Here is a 21035-nt window from a genome sequence, read left to right as displayed (position 1 = left end):
GAAGGACCGTGGTTCGATCCCCCCGGCGTCCCATATGGTCCCCCCAAGCCAGGGGCAATTTCTGAGCACTTAGCCAGGAGTAACCCCTGAGCATCAAACGGGTGTGGCCCCCAAAACAACCCTCCCCCCAAAAAAAAGCCAAGAATAGAGGCCGGAGAGATAGTGTGGAGGTAAGGCATTTGCCTTGCATGCAGAAGGTCGGTGGTTCGAATCCTGGCATCCCATATGGTCCCCCGAGCCTGCCAGGAGCGATTTCTGAGCGTAGAGCCAGAAGTAACCCCTGAGTGCTGCTGGGTGTGACCCAAAAACCAAAAAAAAAAAAAAGCCAAGAATAGGGACCAGAGCGGTGGCACAAGTGGTAAAGCGTTTGCCTTGCACGCGCTGACCTAGGATGGACTATGGTTCGATCCCCTAGCGTTCAATATGGTCCCCCAAGTCAGGAGCAATTTCTGAGCGCGTAGCCAGGAGTGATCCCATCGTCATAGGGTGTGGCCCCAAAACCAAACCAACCAACCAAACAAAAGCCAAGAATAGTTTCTGAGCATTTCCAGGTATGGACTCCAAACAAAAAATAGCAAATTAGATAAATAAAATTTTCACTTAAAGAGCCAAGAAGGGTTTATTCAAAATATATAAGGATTTTATTCAGTTTTTAAGAATCTCTTTATCATTTTCATTGAAGTAGAATGTTAGTTAGTTTGATAGGTATTAACTAGGCATACACTAGAAAAAGAAATCCCTAAGAATAGATTGGTAATTTGACTGAATAAATGTAAATAACTTCCTTGAATATTTAGTGGTGAAATTATAGAGGTAATGAGACAAAGTTGGCTTATAGTATTATTAATGTGTTTTAGAGGCCCAGTTTATTAGTAGTGCTATAAAAGTAATATGAGCTTTTAAGTAATGAAGTGATGAAAGCAAGCTAAACAGTTTTATAAAAGAAATAGTAGACTTGGAAGTAATTGCATGGGAAAGCAACAGCATTATAGGAAAAGTAGTTTTAGAGGAGACTTCTGTAAAAGAACAATTTTAGAGAAGACTGGCTTGATCCCTTTTTGGCAAAGCAAATCATAGAGTTGTAAAGCCAACTGTGGATTTTATTTAATTGCAGTGATTGCAAGATTTATAAAAATAAAAACTGGGCTACAGGACCACAGGGTACAATGTGTGAGGAGTTTGCCTTGCATGTGGCTGACCAGGTTCAACCCCAGCATCCCGTATTATTCCCTGATCCCACCTGGAATGATTCCTGAGTGCACAGCCAGGAGTCACCACGAGGTGTTCCAAACAAACAAAATTAATTTAAAAAATTAAAAATATTTTAGAGAACCAATCTATAAATTTAGGGTAGTAATTGAATCCTAGTTAATTCTCTCTCGAGTACAATGATTGTATCTGCATCTTATTTGTTCTTGCCAGCCTTATAAAAGAGATACATCTACAGTGTTCCATAGCCATCAGAACAGGTAAACCAGTAGATTCCCAAAGTAGGTCTCATATCTCTGTGAATGTTGTATATTTGATGATATTTTTAGTAAAGATTATAGGATAGCTGGCTGACTAGTAAGCACACACTTTGCTAAATTGTAGCTATCCTTTTCTGTCATGTCTGCTTCCTTATTTTTTCAGTATTATTCCCAAGTGCTGCAAACAGTTAGACTAAAGCACATAAAAATAATTGGAACTCTTAAGAAGGTAGTGAAACTAATGTGATGAGGGGCAGATGCTTCCTAATTTAATACTATAGCTTTTAGGTCAGATGTCCTCAAATTATGGCCCTGCAGACCACATGTGGCCTGCTGAGGATATTTATCTAGGTGTTTTTGCCCCCAATAATTTTTACTTCAAAATAATAATATATGCGGTGTGCATAGGAATTTGTTCATAGTTTTTTTTAAAGTATAGTCCAGTTCTTCAGTGGTCTGAGGGACAGTGTTTAAAAAGTTTGAGGACTTCTGTTTTAGGCAGACAACTTTTTAAAAAAGAAAAACTTTCAAATGAAATTTTATTTTTTTTATTTAAGTTCAGGGACAACATCCAGCTTTGTTCAGAGCTTCCTGGCTCTTTTGGATTCAGGGATCACTCTATGTGTTACTCAGGGAACCACATACGGTGTTGGGGATCAGTAAGGAGCAGGCCACGTGCAGGGCAAGGACCTTAACCCCTATAACTGTACTAACTCTTTGTTCCCAAAGAAACATTCTTAAGTAAAGTATTTTGATAAAGGCAACACAGAGAATCCACTTCTAAAGTTTCCAAATCATCTCTTCTGCTTATCTTTGGTGTAACCCCAGTATAATCCTTTCAGTGAAACCTTTCCAGAACCATCAATTCCAATTATACTCATTAACTCTTTCTTCCTCTCAAATGTTTGTACCTTGATATTTAAATATGCCTTTACCTTTGTTCTCTCTGCTAGTACCATCACTCCCTTTCTCTAATGTATATCCTTGAATTTATAGCCAAAATCCTGTATATTTCCCTAACTTGTGTATTCTTTTATTTCTACAGTTACAGGTACTCTTCATATTTTTTAATTCCAGTGTGATAATCAGTCTACTTACATGTGTTCATATAATCACATGATGAAATGTGCAAAAATGAGGGACATAGTTACTGAGCTATAATACAATAAAAGAAACAGATAAGCACACACAACTAAAATGCAAACAGTATGACAGTTTATCAAAAAGAAATAACTAACATACATTAATCTTTGATATTTTTACATATCCAGTATCTTTAACCAATTTTCTTTGATACCACATCATTTAAAAATACTAATCAGTTACTATGTTATTGTTTCTTCTACAAATTGGTATTATAAGAACTTTCAAGAGTAAAGAAGAATGTTCAGGATAGATAAAGAGTAATAAAACAGCTAAAAATGTAAATGCTTTGAAGTTATTGTCACTCCTTAAATTTAAATGCTTTTATATTTTATGAATAGTACTAGTAATGTTCTATTGATTTAGCAGCAGTTTTTGCAATTTTATAGTCTTGTGTAGGAAATCTGTTTCTGCTTAGTTGCAGGCTTCCTAATGTTCATGAAAGAATGTAGTATAATGACTTACTGTACAATCTGAAAAAGGTGTATATTTTTCATTTTTCCAAATTCAGTCATGCTGCCATCTAGGGGGACCAACAGTAGCCTTGGGTTTAATTGTGGGGTGCTTTCACTTTGGTCACCTCAAAGAAAAAGAACCCATCCCATGCAGGATGTTGTGGTTATTAGTTTTGTTTTTTTAAAGGGGTGGGCAGTAAGCTAATTAAGTTTGGGATTCTCTGCTAATTTCTGGTTTCTTAATTTGTTGGCATAAATTTCCAAATTTTTGTTCAGGTAAGGTAAGTTTTTATTTTGCAGACATGAATCAGAATTCTTGATTGTTAGAGTCAGAGTCACCATTGGAAAAAAATTCATGTCCTTTAATGTTAGGACCAATAGTTACTTAATGAAACGTCTTATATTTTTATGACACTTCAGTGTCTGTCTATTTAAAAATGAATTGTTTTCTATAGGAGTTATATATACTGTTTTTTAAGTAGTTTATATTGATGTATTTACTTTTGTGTGCTATTTAGCCGTATATGTGGGAGTCCGTGTCCTGCAGTGTGGCCGGATGTAATCAAACTACCATATTTCAACACCATGAAACCAAAGAAGCAGTATCGGCGAAAGTTAAGAGAAGAATTTGTTTTGTAAGAAGGGGAAGCTTAAACATCCATGTTGCATTGAGTGTTTTCTTTTTTAAGTTATTTCTTTGGAATTCTAAATCTTCTCTATTGGTTTGAGGCCAACCTTTTTCAATTTGTGTCAGCCATTTCTTTAAATTTCTCTTGTTAAATGGAAATTGTCATTTCACTATTGTTATGGAATTAGTGATTTGGTCTGTCTATGAAATAATTTTAATAATATCACTTTAAATTTTAATGTAGCCATTTTCAAATTACTTATGGTTTATATTATGGGTGGGAAATTACAAAAAATTGCCCCTAGATTACTAAAACATACTGTTTCACAAACTATTTAGAATAATAGTTAGAAATTTACATAAAAATGAGTTTTTAAAAAACTTTAGTAACACAGATATTTACTAATTTGAAATAAGTCCCTGAAGAAATATTAACCTGTCACAGAATATGTATGACTTTTGTAATCCTCTTATGCCAGTATTCCTGCGGCTGCACTAGATTTATTTGATTACATGCTCGCCTTGGATCCTAGTAAGCGCTGTACTGCAGAACAGGCTCTTCAGTGTGAGTTCCTACGAGATGTGGAACCCTCAAAAATGCCTCCACCAGAGTAAGTAACATATTTTTATTAATACTAGATCCCATCTGTGCAGAATGTGATTGTTAATAACATCCCTATTTATAATAGTCATGTTATTCCAGTACACATCAAGCCACCAATAAACTAATCCAAGAAGTAGAATGAAAAACAATACACAACTCGCACATAAAGAATGCAGGCTTTGATAGATGGTCAGTTAATATAGGACTCTAAAAGCAGCCTTTCTCTTGCTAATTTAGGTAGAATATTTTAACTCTTAAGAAAATATTACTACTGCTGCTATTTATTATTCTGCTACTACTTATCAGAGTATAATTGCTTATCTTATTACTATTACAAGTTACTATAGATAACACTTTGAATTATAATGTAAGCATTTTTCATGTGTCAATATTTATAATCCTATCAGGTGGGTATCACTGTAATCACTATCATCATTATCACCATCTTTCAGAGGACAAGTAGCCTAGAGAGGTTAAGAAACTTGCCCAAGAATACAAATCTAGTAAGGGTGGCACAAACTCGAACCAGTTTAATATCATGAGAGATTTTGAAGTATTACTTGGCTTATCAAATAACAAGTGCTTTATATTGTATGAAAGTATCAACAATCTCTTGAGTGTGTTGTTTGATGGGAAAGAAATGAAGAGTTTAGGAATGAATATCTGTGTTCTTAAAGTCTATATCATTTCTATGGTCAATCTCTAGGACTGATTTGGGACAAGGTGGGGCAGGGAATGAAAAAGCATTTATTTGCTTCTTTATAACAGGACCTAAAATTTTTGGGGGGTTTCTAAGTCTTAATATTAGCACTTATAAAAGCAAACCTATCTCTTTAATAAGATATTAATACTAAGCATATTATCAAAACTACACAGGCTTTCAAATCCTGGCTTTTCCACTTACCACTTAGATTGGGCTTATTTTCTATGGAACTGTCATATCTCACTTCATCAGATTTTTACTGAACTGCCATTGTAGGATGATTTGAATATCTTCTGATATATTGAGGAATCTGAATCATTCATGATTAAACTGATTTATGATTTTTTTTGCTTAAAACTTAATTTGGAAATAATTCAACCCAACAGAAAAAGTTGGAAATGTAGTATAAAGAGCATTCATTTAGAGCCATCATTATTAATATTTTAAATATATCACTTTGTATAAACTGTTTGCTTGTACTACATTGTAACTATACTGATCATTAATTCACCTTGTATTTTTAAGTAGGAGATTATCACTATTTGTCAATTAGAAAGCATTAGGAATTTAAAACTATAATAACACACATATCCATCTTCAGATTGCTCACTTAACTCGGTAATTTCTTCTAAGCCTTTTTTTTATTGGGAGACCTGAACAGTGCTCAGGAGGCTATCCCAGAGATTCTCTCACCTCACTGAGCCAGACTTAATACCACATACCACCAGGGCCAGGAGGGTGGTGTGATGTGCTAGGGATCTATCCAGAATCCGTGCTATCTTTCCTGCCCCCTTTTTGAAAACAAAGTCTTTTCTTTTTTTAATGAAGAATCCAGGGGACTGAAGATAGTATAGTGGGTAGAGTGCTTGCTTGCATCCCATAAGATCCCTTGATCACTGTCAGAAGTTATCCCCAGTGTACAGAGCGAGGAATTGTTGAGCACCACCAGGTGTAGCCTCCAACCTCCCTACCCCTACATGAAGAAATCATTCAGATCTCCAACTTTGAATTAATAGTTCAAACACCAAATAGCTCCCCAAGAGTCATGAATGTGGTTCTAGTGGACCCCCATCACGTCAGCCCCACACCACCACCAATATCGCCCAGGACCCAAATAACACTGGTGTTGTCCTTAAAATAAAACTACAAGATCTCCATTAGATTGTCATTATTTGTAGTAGATATTTTAATTAAAATGATAAATGAGTTTTTTGTGAAATACAGCCTAATGAAATATATAGGGGTAGGAGCTTGTTCGACTCCCAAAGTAATTTGCACATCTGTTAGCTAATATTGATTATTTTAGAATGAAACATTTTTGACTATTTGAATTTTTGTTTTGGGAGGCCATATCAGGGTTTACTCCTAGCTCTCTGCTCAGGGATCATGCTTAGCAGTGCTAAAGGACCATATGGGTATTGGACCCAGTTGTCAGCTGTATGCAGAGCAAGCACCCTACCCTCTTTGGCTCTAGACATTTTAATTGGGGGGGGGGCACAATGGGCAATACCTAAAGTTACTCCTGGCTCTGTAATCAGGAATCACTCTTGGTGGTGCTTGGGAGGGTAATATGGAATATTAAGGATAAAACTTGGGTTAACCACATGTAAGGCAAACACCCTACCTGCTGTACTATCTTTCTATTCTTATTGACAAATCTTTGAGTGTTACTTTAGTCCATTGAGTTGTTTTTTTTTTTTTTTTTACTTATTTCACATTATGTACCCAAGCTAACAGTGATGTTATCAAAACCATTTTAATTACCATATCTACATAAGCTTCTTTCTGCTTTAGGTTTCTTTTCTTTTTTCACACTTAATGGTTTTTAGGGGCTATCTCTGGCTCTGTGCTCAGGAATGATTCCTGGCATTACTCTGGAGACTATATGTGCAACTGGGGATGAAGAAGGGTCAGATTAATGTAAGACCAACTCCATTCCTCTATACTGTTTCTATGACCCTACGTGCATTTTCTTGAGAATAAAGAATTAAAACCTATGACTTGTCATGAAATTCTTTATCTGGCTGGAACCATTTACTTGTTCAAATTTTGAAAAAGTAAACAAAAGAAATATTGCCAATATTATTAGATGATTTCTTCTTATACTTGTTATCTTTTAGTAGCACTTTAAATCCAAACATGCTTAGAAAAAGATAGGAATACGGTATGTAATTTCAGTGCTGGTTTGCCAATCAATTTGGTCAAAATTTTTACCCTTTAGACCTTGGAACTGTAATTATGTTTTAGTGATGGAAAATGTCATGTAACCTAATTAGAAACACTGTACATACATACAATACAGTTCACCTAAGCTATTGTACAGAACACCTAAAACTAAGTTTTATCAGAATAGTGACTGTAATTTTCTTACTTAAAAGAAAAAATATATAAAGGATGCAGCTTAGTGGTAGAAGCCTCGCATTCCTTGCATGTTTGATGCTCTGCATTTGATCCCCAGCACTTGCAGGGGCAGGGGCATAAGAAAATCACTACGTTAATATGCTTTTTTTTTTTGTGTGTGTGTGCCGGGGGCCACACCCGGCAGTGCTCAGCGGTTACTCCTGGCTGTCTGCTCAGAAATAGCTCCTGGCAGGCACCGGGGACCATATGGGACACCGGGATTCGAACCAACCACCTTTGGTCCTGGATCGGCTGCTTGCAAGGCAGACGCCGCTGTGCTATCTCTCCGGGCCCGTTAATATGCATTTTAATGAATATCCCATAAATAATTAAGCAGTGAATCTTTAATTAGACACTACTAATTTGGTCAGGTTGGATTAGAATATTGATTTGATAGTTAAAAATTGTATAGACTAGGGGCTAGAGCGGTACAGTGGTAGGGTGTTTAAACACCTTTCAAGTGGCTGACCCAGGACTTCTGCAGTTCCCTGTGACTGCCAGGAGCAATTTCTGAGCAGAGAGCCAGGAGTAACCCCTGAGCGTCGCCCTGTTTGGCCCCAACCCCTCTCCCCCAAATATATATAGACTAGATGACTTCTCAGTAGTAGGCAGGTTGATAAATTACGAGGTAAGGAGTATGTGTATGTATTAATTCCTTGCGACAAAGTTTGTAGGAACAATCAAATAGGAGTATGTTAGAGAATAGGCACAAAGTCACTGGGCATGGCCCTGAAAATCTTTAAAAATTAAGAATAACTCCACTAATCACTAGATCGTTAAACTTTCTTACATATAAAATGATTAGTATAGATTTCTGAAAAGATTTTTAGATTTGTAGATGACATATAATTTTATTTTCTTCAAATACCAAACAAAACGTTGAACAATATATAAGATAAAATATGAGCAATTACATTTCGAGTAAGTATTTTGTATGGCTTGATACAAATAGTATTAGTGGGCCCGGAGAGATAGCACAGCGGCGTTTGCCTTGCAAGCAGCCGATCCAGGACCAAAGGTGGTTGGTTCGAATCCTGGTGTCCCATATGGTCCCCCGTGCCTGCCAGGAGCTATTTCTGAGCAGACAGCCAGGAGTAACCCCTGAGCATCGCCGGATGTGGGGCCCCCCCCCCAAAAAAATAGTATTAGTACCTTATGTTAACATATGGCATCAAATATGAATGTAATGCCTACTTTGTGAGATATTGTCCAGGCATTTACATATGTTAGCATATATTACCTCAACACAAAGGTAGATTCTGTTATTAATTTCATATTTAAAGATAAGGAAACTGAGGCACAGAGGTCAAGTTACTTGCCAATGAGACTAAGTGGCTGAGCTGGTATTTGAGCCTTAAGAGAAACATTTAAATATTTGGTCCTCCTGGTACTTCTATATCAGAATTGCTAGTCATTAGTCTATACTCTTTTTAAGTTCTTTATTGAGTGATGTTTATCTGTTCTTGAGAAGAGTACTTTGATCACTCACTCAGTCCATATCTTTAAAATTGTGGTTGAAAACAAAGGTCCTTTTATAGTGGACTTTTTCTTTTTTTTTTAAACTCTTTACTCCCATGCAACTTTTACACTAAAGTAAATGTATTCTCTGAAGTTCCGAATGGAAGAAGTAAAATCATTCTAGTTACCCCAATCCGTAGTACTGCAGAATTCTGAATTCAGAATATTATGGCAGATAAAGTCACACATCATAAAACTCAGAAAAAGGAAAGTCTTTGGCGGGTTTATAATGCCTTAAAACTTCCCAATATCAATATTTCAAATTATCCCTTTGTTTGTTACTCCAGGAGGTTTTTACACGCTGAGGCAATGCACCATAGTAAGATGGCTGAGAGGTATGCCTTTGTTTTGTTTTTGGACCTCAGGTGCATAGACTTGGTTTAATCATAATCCTTGTGTCCCTCATCATTGGTCCACCATGCATGGCTCTCTTTTCTTTTCTTTTAAGTTACTTAGTTATTTTAAGTAATGTTAATAAGCAGCCATGAAGCTACCAAAGTAAAGCTAGAATCTTGAAAATAATCTACTTTGATCATATCGTGCTCTATCTCTCCTTCTTCCCCCACAACCTATTCCCTGCTGTCCTCCACCTGAGATAGTAATCATCATCATCCCTGTTTTCTTTGTATATAGTTTTTGTTGCCATCTATATGTACTCATAAGTTATATTTAAAACTTCAGTTTTTATTTTTATAAGAGGGTGTCATGCTGTTTGTAATCTTTTGGAAATGACCTTTTTAAATATTATATTGCTAAGATTTGACCATATTGTTACATATGCCTTTATAACACGAGACAAGAATAAATATGAATGAAAGGATATGAAAAGACTTAAGGTTTTCTCAAAGGATCAGCTTTAGGAAAGATGGCACCTAGATATGAAATTCCTTTGAAACAATTCCAGGTATACTCCGTGGTACTCCTAGAGGTAAACATGTTCAGGTTGAGGACTACAGAGTTATCACCTTAAGGGAATTTATAGATATTCTGGGCAAGTTTATTAACCTTTCCAAGCCTCAATTTTCTTATCTTTAAAACAGAATACAAGAGTAACTTACCATTGAAACTTTTATTAGCTTAACAAAACTTCTATAGATAAAATATTTTTGTCTTTATTTAAGCAGAGTTTATTTGTAGAATTGTCAGGTTTGTAATATTACATTGAAGTCAGATTGTTTCAAACTTGTGAATAATTTTGATAGTTGCTAAGTTTTCAGAACTATTTATATTCATTACTAAAAGTAACTGGATAACTTATTTTAGAAACTCCTCTGTAGTATTAGTTTAATTCAAGAGCATTTGACTATAAGTTAAATAGAGGGTTTTAAAATTAAAAAGCTTTTCCACGTGTGTAATGGTAATAAAAGAAACAATTTTTCATCAGTGTTACATCCTTACCTTTACTATATTTAGTCCTGTGACTTTCTACAATGGCATACTTTGACCTCCTTTTAAAATTCATACTCAGTGTGTAATGTAATATGGGAAGAAGTAGTTTAAAAGATTGTACCAGGGGTAATAATAGTGAACTACTTTTATTATGAACTTTATCATTGTTTTTAATTATTATTTTTTATTATTCCGAAGCCATAGAAAAATATTACATATAAAGGTGAATCCCTGAAGAATCTGGCCTCAAGAATGCTTTTTAATGGAGGAATTTACAAAGCCTGTGTGTGAGGTCTTCGAAAATGACTTGCTGGGGAATGGGTAGCAGCTCTGGTCCTTAGTAATAAATACTATCTTTTACGTTGTTGAGAAATATCGCTCACATGTAACTTAATGCTTTCTTCCCAGCCTTCCTTTATGGCAAGATTGTCATGAATTGTGGAGTAAAAAACGAAGAAGACAGAAACAGATGGGCATGACGGACGATGTTTCCACAATTAAAGCTCCCAGAAAGGAATTGTCTCTGGGCTTGGATGACAGCAGGACCAACACACCTCAGGGCGTGCTACAGTCTTCACAGCTGAAATCTCAGGGAAATGCCAACATAGTACCTGGTTAGTAATTCTTCCCCTTCTTACTTCCTTCACATGTTTGTGGCTACTGTTGATTGTTGCTCATATATTTAAAGCATATGATGGATAACTAATGAATAGTTTTATTTACCGAATTTGATATTTCCTAATTATTTGCATATGTCAGTACTGCGGTATCACTATGATTTCTTATTCCTTAAGCACCTACTCATTGCTGAATTTCACTGGGAATATTAGTAAAGTCACTGTTACCATAATTTTACATAATTTCATGATAATTAAAAATTCAAAACCTAGTTGGTTCTTTGACATTTTAAAAAAGATTAAAAAATAAAAACAAGAGCTTTTAATAGGTCAGATCTCTTCTTTTTCATTTTTCTCTTCTGCAATCATTAGTAGATCTTTTACTAACACTATTTCTCAATGAGACTCAGCATTCAGTATTTGTGGGTGCATAAGAAATACGAAAGCATAGTGGTGGGGCATTTGCCTTGCATGCTGCAGATCCAGGACCGACCAGACCTGGGTTTGATCTGAGGCATTCCATATGGTCCCCTGAACCTGCTGGGAACGATTTATGAGTGCAGAGCCAGAATTAACCCCTGAGCACCTCTGGGTATGCCCCCTCCCCCCATAAAAAAGGAAAGAAAAGAAATAATAAAATACTGTAATTGGAGCTTTTTCATATTGCTTATAAAATTCTGAGACCACTTACATTAATCAGATACATTAAGATTGGAATCAGCTATTTGCCAAAAACTATTTGAAATAAAAACGGATATTGGGTGGCATATTTATTCCTTTACCTCTAATTTATATGTTTATGACAAATTGAGTTAGGGAAGAAATAAAGCATTTTAAAAAAACTACTATTCAGTGTTGACAGAAATGATAACTCATTTAGCTAAGGAGTTTTGTTTTTTGTTTTAAATAAAACCTACCCCTTCATTTTCCCTCAGTGAAAGCATTCAACTTGGGCACAGCAGAAGAGCATTTATTTGCCTTGCACGCTGCCAATACGGGACGGATCCAGGTTTGATCCCTGTCATCCATATGGCTCCCTAAGCCTGCAAGGAGTGTTTTCTGAGCACAGAGCCAAAAAATTAAAAAAAAACAACAAAACAAAACAAAAAAAAAAAACGAAAGCATTCAACTTTAATTATTTTAAAATGAGACTGATATAAGTATTTATATGGAGAAATGGCTTACTGAGCATGATAATAGTAACCTCACACTTACTAGCAAATGAATCAATATTGATTAAAACAGATGTATGGATCAGATTGAGCTGTTGAATATAATTATTCAGCCAAGAAAACTTGAGGAAAATTACATTAATGAACCTGCAAATTCATTCTTGATGAATTTTTCGTGCTATGTATAAGTAATTTTTTTTTTTTTGGTGGAGGAAGGCTGTACCCAATTCTGCTCAGGGGTTATTCCTGGTGGGAATTGGTGGACCATATGGGATGCTAGGGATTAAATTTGGGTTGACTGTTTTTGTAAGGCAAGTGCCTTATCCACTATACCGTCTCTCTGCCCCCCCCCCACCTTTTTAAATAGAGGACCACTCTTAAGTGGTGCTAAGAGGGGATAGTGATGCCACCCTCAGTGATTTTCAGCCTCCTAGTATAGCTTCAAAGGCGACCAGTACCATGTTCAGCACTATTCCTTATGATATGCAGTAGTGGGTCTCAATGATCAGTGCCTTACATATACTTTAATGCCTTCTTTTTTTTTTTTTTTTTTTTAGTTTTTGGGTCACACCCGGCAGTGCTCAGGGGTTATTCCTGGCTCCAGGCTCAGAAATTGCTCCTGGCAGGCACGGGGGACCATATGGGCGCTGGGATTCGAACCGATGAACTCCTGCATGAAAGGCAAACGCCTTACCTCCATGCTATCTCTCCAGCCCCACTTTAATGCTTTGAACTATTTCACTGGCCCTGTACATCTATCTTCCTAAAAAAATAGTTGTTACTCAGAAATATTCTTTAGAATTTCTAAGGCAAACGCCTTACCTCCATGCTATCTCTCCAGCCCCACTTTAATGCTTTGAACTATTTCACTGGCCCTGTACATCTATCTTCCTAAAAAAATAGTTGTTACTCAGAAATATTCTTTAGAATTTCTAAGGCCCGGAGAGATAGCACAACGGCGTTTGCCTTGCAAGTAGCCGATCCAGGACCAAAGGTGGTTGGTTCGAATCCCGGTGTCCCATATGGTCCCCCGTGCCTGCCAGGAGCTATTTCTGAGCAGACAGCCAGGAGTAACCCCTGAGCACTGCCGGGTGTGGCCCAAAAAAAAAAAAAAAAGTTATTTCCTTTTAGCATGGAGGTAAGGCGTTTGCCTTTCATGCAGAAGGTCATCGGTTCGAATCCCGGCGCCCCATATGGTCCCCTGTGCCTGCCAGGAGCAATTTCTGAGCATGGAGCCAGGAATAACCCCTGAGCACTGCCGGGTGTGACCCAAAAACTACACACACACACACACACACACACACACACACACACACAAAAGAGAATAGCCGGGTGTGACCCAAAAACTACACACACACACACACACACACACACACACACACACACACACACACAAAAGAGAATAGAATTTCTAGAGTGAATTCTTCCATATGTGTACATATTTGCATTATGAGACTATGCCAAATTGAATAGTATCTTAATATGAAAGATACAAAAATCGTAAAAAAGCAAAAGAAAAAAGTTTTCCAAGTTTTCATTTGTTAAATGTTTTGCTTATCATTCACTACTGCAAAAGGATTTGAAGTGGCAGTAACAAGATGTGTGAATGCTGGTCACTTATGCCAGACAGTATTTGTGATATTCATTAAGAATTGTTGAGGCTGGAGCCACAGTAATAGCACAGCGGTAGGGCATTTGCCTTGCACGTGGCCAACCTGGGATGGACATAAGGTCCCCCAGCCTACCAGAAGCGATTTCTGAGTGCAGTGCACAGCCAGGAGTAATCCCTGAGCACTGCCCAGTGTGACCCCAAACCAAAAATAAACAAAAAGACAATTGTTGAGTCTTTGTTTCTGTTCTTTGTAAGAGATATCCTAATTCCTTAAGCACCAGGAATGAAATAGTACAAGTTTTGGTTTAATTTTTTACTGTATTTTGATTAATAAAAATTAATTGCCCCTTTGAGCCTCATTTTGTTTTTGGGCCACACCCGGTGAAGCTTAGGGGTTTATTTCTGGCTATGTGCTCAGAAATCGCTCCTGGCTTGGGGACCATATGGGACGCCAGGGGATCAAACTGTGGTCCGACCTAGGTCCGCCACGTGCAAGACAAATGCCCTTCTGTGCCACTGCTCTGGCCCCACTTTGGGTTTCATTTTATAGTTTCTTAGTTCTAACATGTTTAACTACTCAGTGGTGGAGATTTTGGTTTTATACTTGTTTCTCTTTTTCTGGCGGGGGGGGGGGGGGCTGCTCCTGGCGGTGCTTAGGGATTACTCTTGGCTTTCAGTTTAGGAATCACTCTTGGTGGGCTCGGGACTATATGGGATACCAGGGATCAAACCTGGATATGCCACATGCAAGGCAAGTATACCCTATCTGCTGTGCTATTGCTCTGGCCCTGTTTCCCTTTTTTATATTTTTAAGTGTCACTAGTAAGAATAATTCATTCTGAGGCCAGAGAGATAGCATGGAGGTAGGGTGTCTGCCCTTGTATGCAGAAGGATGATGGTTCGAATCCCGGCATGGTCCGCTGAGCCTGTCGGGAGCGATTTCTGGGCATAGAGCCAGCAGTAACCCCTGAGTGCTGTGCCAGGTATGATCCAAAAATCAAACCCCCCCTCCAAAAAAAGAATTCATTCTGACATAGAACGAATCCTCTTTGTATTGTATTCTTGATCACTGGTATCTGAAAATGGAAATTAGTGTTTTTCTGAACTTTGAGATTTCTCTCTGTTAATTGGGAAATTATAAGGAAAATTGGCTTTTAGTATTTAGCATACAGGCATGGTTCCTTTATCATATCTCTGGGTCACCAGAATTTGCAAAAGCTTGTTCTAGCCAGCCTAGCACAGAACAACAATAGAACAGGGTATTTGCATTTTACACGACCTACCCAGGATCCTGTTACTGACCGAGATTCAGTCCCCAGCATTCCATATGGTTCCCTGAGCCTGCCAGGAGCTATTTCTGAGTGCAGAGCCAGGAGTAATCCGTGAATGCCACTGAGTGGCCCCCAAAAACAAAAGCTTATTTTGTACTAAATGAGTTTCAGGGATAGTATAGCAGATTAAGATATTTGCTTTGTATATTGCCAATCTGGATTTGATACTTTTTGATATCGCTGATGGTCCTATGAACCCCACTAGGAGAAAGCCCTGAGCAATGTGGGGTAAAATAAAAAATTTATGAAAAAGACTTAAGAAAGTACCACTGAGGGGCCAGAACAATAGTATCATCAGTAGGGCATTTGCCTTGTACGTGGCAGATCCAGGATGGACCTCAGTTCGATCCCTAGCATCCCATGTGGTCCCCCAAGCCAGGGCAGTTTCTGAACACAGAGCCACGAGTAACCCCTGAGCATCACTCGGTGTGGCCCAAAAACCAAAACCAACCAAACAAAAAGTACCACTGTGTTACCTATTGCCATTGAAATGTTTTTGTTGTGATTAAAGCCTATAACATTAGATTCTAATTGTGATCTTGCTTTCCTTCTGAGTAAATTATTTACCTGTAAAGATAATATGTTCAAAACATAAACACTGTCTTACAGACATTCCCTTTTAAAAGGCAACATAGAGCCATTGGCAAGTGGGGAGCTGTGAATAAAAGCTGCTCTACTTAATAAAAATTTATCTTTAAAAACAGGCCTTGGACAACAGGTAGGCCATAGTGAATTGGCAATTCTACTAAACCTACTCCAATCTAAAACAAGTGTAAATAACGGCTGATTTTGACTAAGTATTGAACATTCACGTAAATTCTGAGATTCAGTAGCAACTAAATAAAACAAACCTTCCTGTTGAAACTTTGATAACAGGTGAAAAACAGACAGATTCTTCAACACCACAACAGGAGTCTTCGAAACCCTTGGGTGGAATTCAGCCGTCTCAGAGCATGCAGCCGAAAGTGGAAACTGATGCTGCCCAGGCAGCTGTACAGAGTGCATTTGCGGTTCTGTTGACTCAGTTAATAAAGGCTCAGCAGTCAAAGCAGAAAGATGCACTGCTAGAGGAGAGGGAAAATGGATCAGGGCATGAAGCCTCATTACAACTCCGGCCTCCTCCAGAACCTAGCACTCCAGTATCGGGTGAGTGTGCAAAGAGCAAATTATGAAATGCTCTCATGCACTTTTTTCTGTCGATCATTTGTTATTCAGTGGCATTGCTAGATGTCCTAAAACTTCTCAAATCTTTCATTACATAGAATTAATTTCTTGGGCTTTCTACTCCTGGGAACTTGTTTTTTTTCCTTCAGCATATTATCTGTGTGTGGTACAACACACTGAATGCCATAAATTTTTGTCTTTGAACACCTACAAAGTGATATTTTATTTCAACTACAACAGGATATTGTATCAAGGCAGAAGCTTTACATTTGAATTTTTAAACGATAAGTGTAAAAACAAACAAATTTTTTATCCCCATACACTTGAGTGTTACAGGTAATAATAACTTAACCAATTTTCTCTTTTCATTTAATTCATCATCTCCTCTTCTTACCCCTCACCCCTTTGCCAGAGATGGACCCTCTAATAAGAAGACTACCCATAGGAAACATGGACTTATTTTGAATATTTTTCATAGTAACTTCGAATTTCTTTTGTCCCTCTCCCCTACACCCCTTAGGGCAAGAGGAACTAGTCCAACACCAAGATATGAGGATTTTGGACCTCACACCAGAGCCAGAGCGGCCTCGCATTCTGCCTCCTGATCAGCGACCTCCTGAACCCCCAGAACCACCACCGGTCACTGAAGAAGATCTCGATTATCGGACAGAAAACCAGCATGTACCCACCACTAGTTCTTCGTTAACAGACCCTCATGCCGGAGTTAAAGCTGCCTTGTTACAGTTACTTGCTCAGCATCAGCCCCAGGATGAGCCCAAAAGAGAGGGGGGTGTTGATTACCAAGCAGGAGACAATTATGTACCAACTTCAGATTACAAGGACAATTTTGGATCTTCTTCTTTCTCATCTGCTCCTTACGTTAGCAATGATGGTTTAGGAGGCAGCTCTGCTCCACCATTGGAACGACGTAGCTTCATTGGAAACTCTGATATTCAGTCTTTGGAGAACTACAGTACTACTTCATCTCATTCTGGTGGTCCACCTCAGCCTTCTGCCTTTCCTGAGTCATTTCCCAATTCAGTAGCTGCATATGGAGACATTTACCTCAATACGGCTCCCATGTTATTTAGTGGAGACAAGGATCATAGATTTGAATATAGCCATGGCCCCATTGCAGTCCTGGCAAATAGTAGTGACCCATCTGCTGGGCCAGAGAGTACTCATCCTTTGCCAGCCAAGATACACAACTATAATTATGGTGGTAATTTACAGGAAGCCCCAGGTGGCCCTGGCCTCATGCATGGACAAACCTGGACTTCTCCTGCCCAAGGACCTGGATATTCACAAGGATACAGGGGACACATTAGCACATCAGCTGGCAGAGGTCGAGGTAGAGGGTTACCATACTGAGTATCTATTTCCTCAGGCACATCGTTTTTATCTGGAAAGACTTTTCTAGCTGCAATTTAAGGCAGTGATCCAAGAGACTTGAATAATATTAATTCAACAACAGTTTTATTTTTATGTGGAAAGGGTCTTGCATACAATAGTCTTAAAAAAAGACAAAAAAAAGTTTGCTTAAATTCATGCTGTTCTAAAAACTAGATCTATTGATTGTACATCTTCACAAATTCTAGTTAACCATTTTATTTTGTATTCTTGCAGTTTTAAGTGGATGCTAATCATAGGGACATAAAAGTCTTATGACCCTCTTGCAGATATTCTGAACTATGCACATTTGTGCTTTTTTTGTAAGTTTGGACCAACTTTTATGTAACAACCAACCCCTTCCTCCTCCCAGTTTTACAGCAATCAGAAAGGGCACTGATTTATTTGGTATTTTTCTTTTTACAAAGCTACCTTTAGTCAAAGGTCACTGTCTTTGCACCTGCTTTCAGTGTTATTGTGAAAGGTGTACTTTGTGCTCATTTCAGAAAATAAAACACGACCTTTCTCTTGATGCAACAGTTTTATAAAAAAAAATGGTCAATGTTAATTTTGTTTTATTTTGCAGACTATCATAGCTTAACAAAATTCATTCAAATGAAAATAAGTGGGTTTTATATTAAAACATGGGTGTGTGGGGAGGGTAAGTAAGTGCCTTAACAGGTAAGCTTAAGGTCTGAAAATGTAGTTCATCTGTACACTTGTTTGTCTTGTAAAGGGAATCAAATATTGCAATGGTAGAAGTTTTTAGGTGCCGCCTTCTTCCTGCTAGATTCCTGATCTGTTTTCTGTCACACTTTTCCTGTTCTCCTTCAATCTGGACAGTTATACCTTCATAACACCTTGTCTGGATGGGGTGTGAAGACAAAGAAAGGGAGTAGAACTCTAGAATCAGTACTTTGGTTACTTCTGAGAAGTCCTAAAATTGTTGACATTTAAATGGTTGAAACTAGTAGCTAAATGAGTGTTTTCTTTCAAACTCGGCCATTTAGCATATTTTCTGCTATAAGTAATTAGAGAGCAGTAACATAGAAGCATGGATTAATTACAGAATTTGTGTAAACTGATTATTAAAATTCATGAGGGGGGGCCAGAGAGATAGCACTGTGGTAGGGCATTTGCCTTGCATGTGGCCGACTCAGGATGAACCTGGTTCAATTCCGGGCATCCCCTATGGTCCCCCAAGTGATTTCTGAGTGCAGAGTCAGGAATAGCCTCTGAGTGCCACAGGGTGTGGCCCCCAAACAAACAAAAACAATTCATGAGGTGCTGGTGAGCTATATTGTAACTCATGCAATTGCCATTTAAAGAAAAGGTCAGCTCTTCACTTGACTAGAAAATTGCCGTGACAAAACAAAATGTAGTAAGAGAAACTTCTCTCTCCTCCTCTCACCTTCTCTGAAGTTTAATGTAGTTTCTGCCAGGAGTTTATTTAACGTGAATTTTATTAAAAGTGATAAAAGTTCATTACTTAAGCTATAATAGTGTCAAGTCTAACTTCACGTGTACTCATACACATGCAGTTGTTAATGATTATAGAAAGGAACCAAAGGTAAATAACCAGTGTTTCCATTACAACTAAATGGAAAAATACTTGGGAAATAAAAGAGTTGTGCCAATTAACCATTTTGTTTTAATTGTTCTACGGCTAACTTATTTTTTCATTGAAATATTAATTGGAACTGTTAGAGAACTAGAATTTCTCCAGTTCTAAAGTCAGTCTTTTAACTCTGTGCGCTGTGTTTGACTTGTGAGCCTTCATTTCAGAACAATAAATGGAAAATGCTTTAGTTTGGTGAAAGTAAGGTTATTTTAAAGTAGATAATTTACCATTTTAATACTATGAGATGAGCTGATGTCGGCTGACCATTCAATTCTTTTGATGAAATTTTTTGTTGGGAGGAAAATGATGGAAGAGAAATTTATTTTGCTTTTATTTGAATATTGAGTACTAACAACTTATAATAAAACTACATGCAAGAAGTAAAAAATATTTTGAAATTTAGCAAAATAGCTACAGTATTCAAATATCTGAAGTTTTAATATGACGAGTCTTAGAACTTTAGACTTTAAGTGACAGTATATACATTATTCTTAATAGTCACACTTGATAATTCTGCTGGACCATAAGCAGCGAATCTAAAGTTGAAGATATTTATGTGACATGAATAGCCTGTGTTTTTAAATTAAATATTTTATATAAAATTTAGCTGTGTTTGACAGTTTTTCTAAATAGATTTCAGTTATATGTTTATATTGGGAGACTGGCTGGGAGGTCAGGGAAATTGTGATTAGAAACTACAAATTTGAACTATCTCGTGAATTATATTAAATGTAATTGCTGTTTTAGTAAACAGCAATAATTGAAATAGACCAGTATCACCTAGAAAATGTGTTGCTGATTAAACCACAACTCAAACACTAAGTTGCACCATTTATAAATCACTACCCAAGTTTAGAGTACTATATAAAATAAGTTCGTTAAAAAGAAATAGCATACATTAGGAAAACATTGATGTATTCTTTCATACCATTTAAAGCATTAGTGAGTTTAGCATTGAAGAATGGGGTTGGGAAATAGACTAATTCTGTCAATTATAATAACTGCAATAATCACGGAACATCTTGTGTGAAGAAACACAAAATATTGCTGAAGTTTGGGGGGGAAGATAAGTTAGATTGCAAATCACATGATGAACACAGCAAAGATGAGACCATTCACTTTTGTATATCTTCACAGAAAACTTTGAGCTAATGTTGCAGAGTCACAGTTAAACAACAAAACTCATTTAAAAGGTATTGGTTAAAATTGTGAGGTTGATTCAGAGCTTCATCGATCAATATATACATAGGTGGTGCCTATCAAGCACTGAGTACTAACTAGTTTTGTACTTAGGATGTTAGTTAAGAAGGTACAGTGGTGCACAGACAATTTTAAAACTGTCTAGAGAAGCTCGTGACGTTTGCTACTCTCAGCTCATCTCATTTAGGTAAAGGCAAGAAATTAAAAGGAGGGGCCAGAGAGAGATCATGGAGGTAGGGCATTTGCCTTGCATGCAGAAGGATGGTAGTTCGAATCCCGACATCCCATATAGCCCCCCGAGCTTGTCAGGAGTAACTTAACCCTGTGCACTGCTGGGTGTGATCCCCCCAAAAGAGAGAAAAAGTACCTTGGGGTCAGGTGTGGCCTGAAAACAAAACAATTACCTTTGTAAGATGCTTAAAGTCAAGTTGAATAGAGAAATTGGGTTTCTGGAAGGAAATAAATCAACTAAAAGCTCAAAATTGAGGACATTTAAGTATTGTGTCTGAGCTGTTGTTTGCGAAGGCTGTTTTGGGTGCAAGATCTGGATTTAAATGCTTCCAAATCTTATTGGTATTTCTAAGATCCAGTATTTAATTTTTTTTAAAATACTGTTAGTT

General features: G+C 37.4%; 1 protein-coding gene across 1 annotated transcript in view; it reads left to right on the top strand.

The window, feature by feature from the left end:
• Window positions 1–18126, top strand: part of CDK13 (cyclin dependent kinase 13) — a 131488-nt gene extending 113362 nt beyond the window's left edge. Inside the window, exons 12-17 of the mRNA XM_049781728.1 lie at window positions 3586–3702; window positions 4175–4306; window positions 9208–9255; window positions 10718–10923; window positions 15918–16187; window positions 16726–18126. Of these exons, the coding sequence (XP_049637685.1) occupies window positions 3586–3702; window positions 4175–4306; window positions 9208–9255; window positions 10718–10923; window positions 15918–16187; window positions 16726–17576 (1624 nt within the window). The 3' untranslated portion in view covers window positions 17577–18126. The remainder of the gene's footprint in view (window positions 1–3585; window positions 3703–4174; window positions 4307–9207; window positions 9256–10717; window positions 10924–15917; window positions 16188–16725) is intronic.
• Window positions 18127–21035: the final 2909 nt, after the last annotated feature.

The sequence above is a fragment of the Suncus etruscus genome, chromosome 10 (genome assembly GCF_024139225.1).
Source record: "Suncus etruscus isolate mSunEtr1 chromosome 10, mSunEtr1.pri.cur, whole genome shotgun sequence".
Lineage (NCBI taxonomy): Eukaryota > Metazoa > Chordata > Mammalia > Eulipotyphla > Soricidae > Suncus > Suncus etruscus.
Note: the sequence above shows the minus strand (reverse complement) of the source record. Positions and strands in the feature narration are given on the sequence as shown.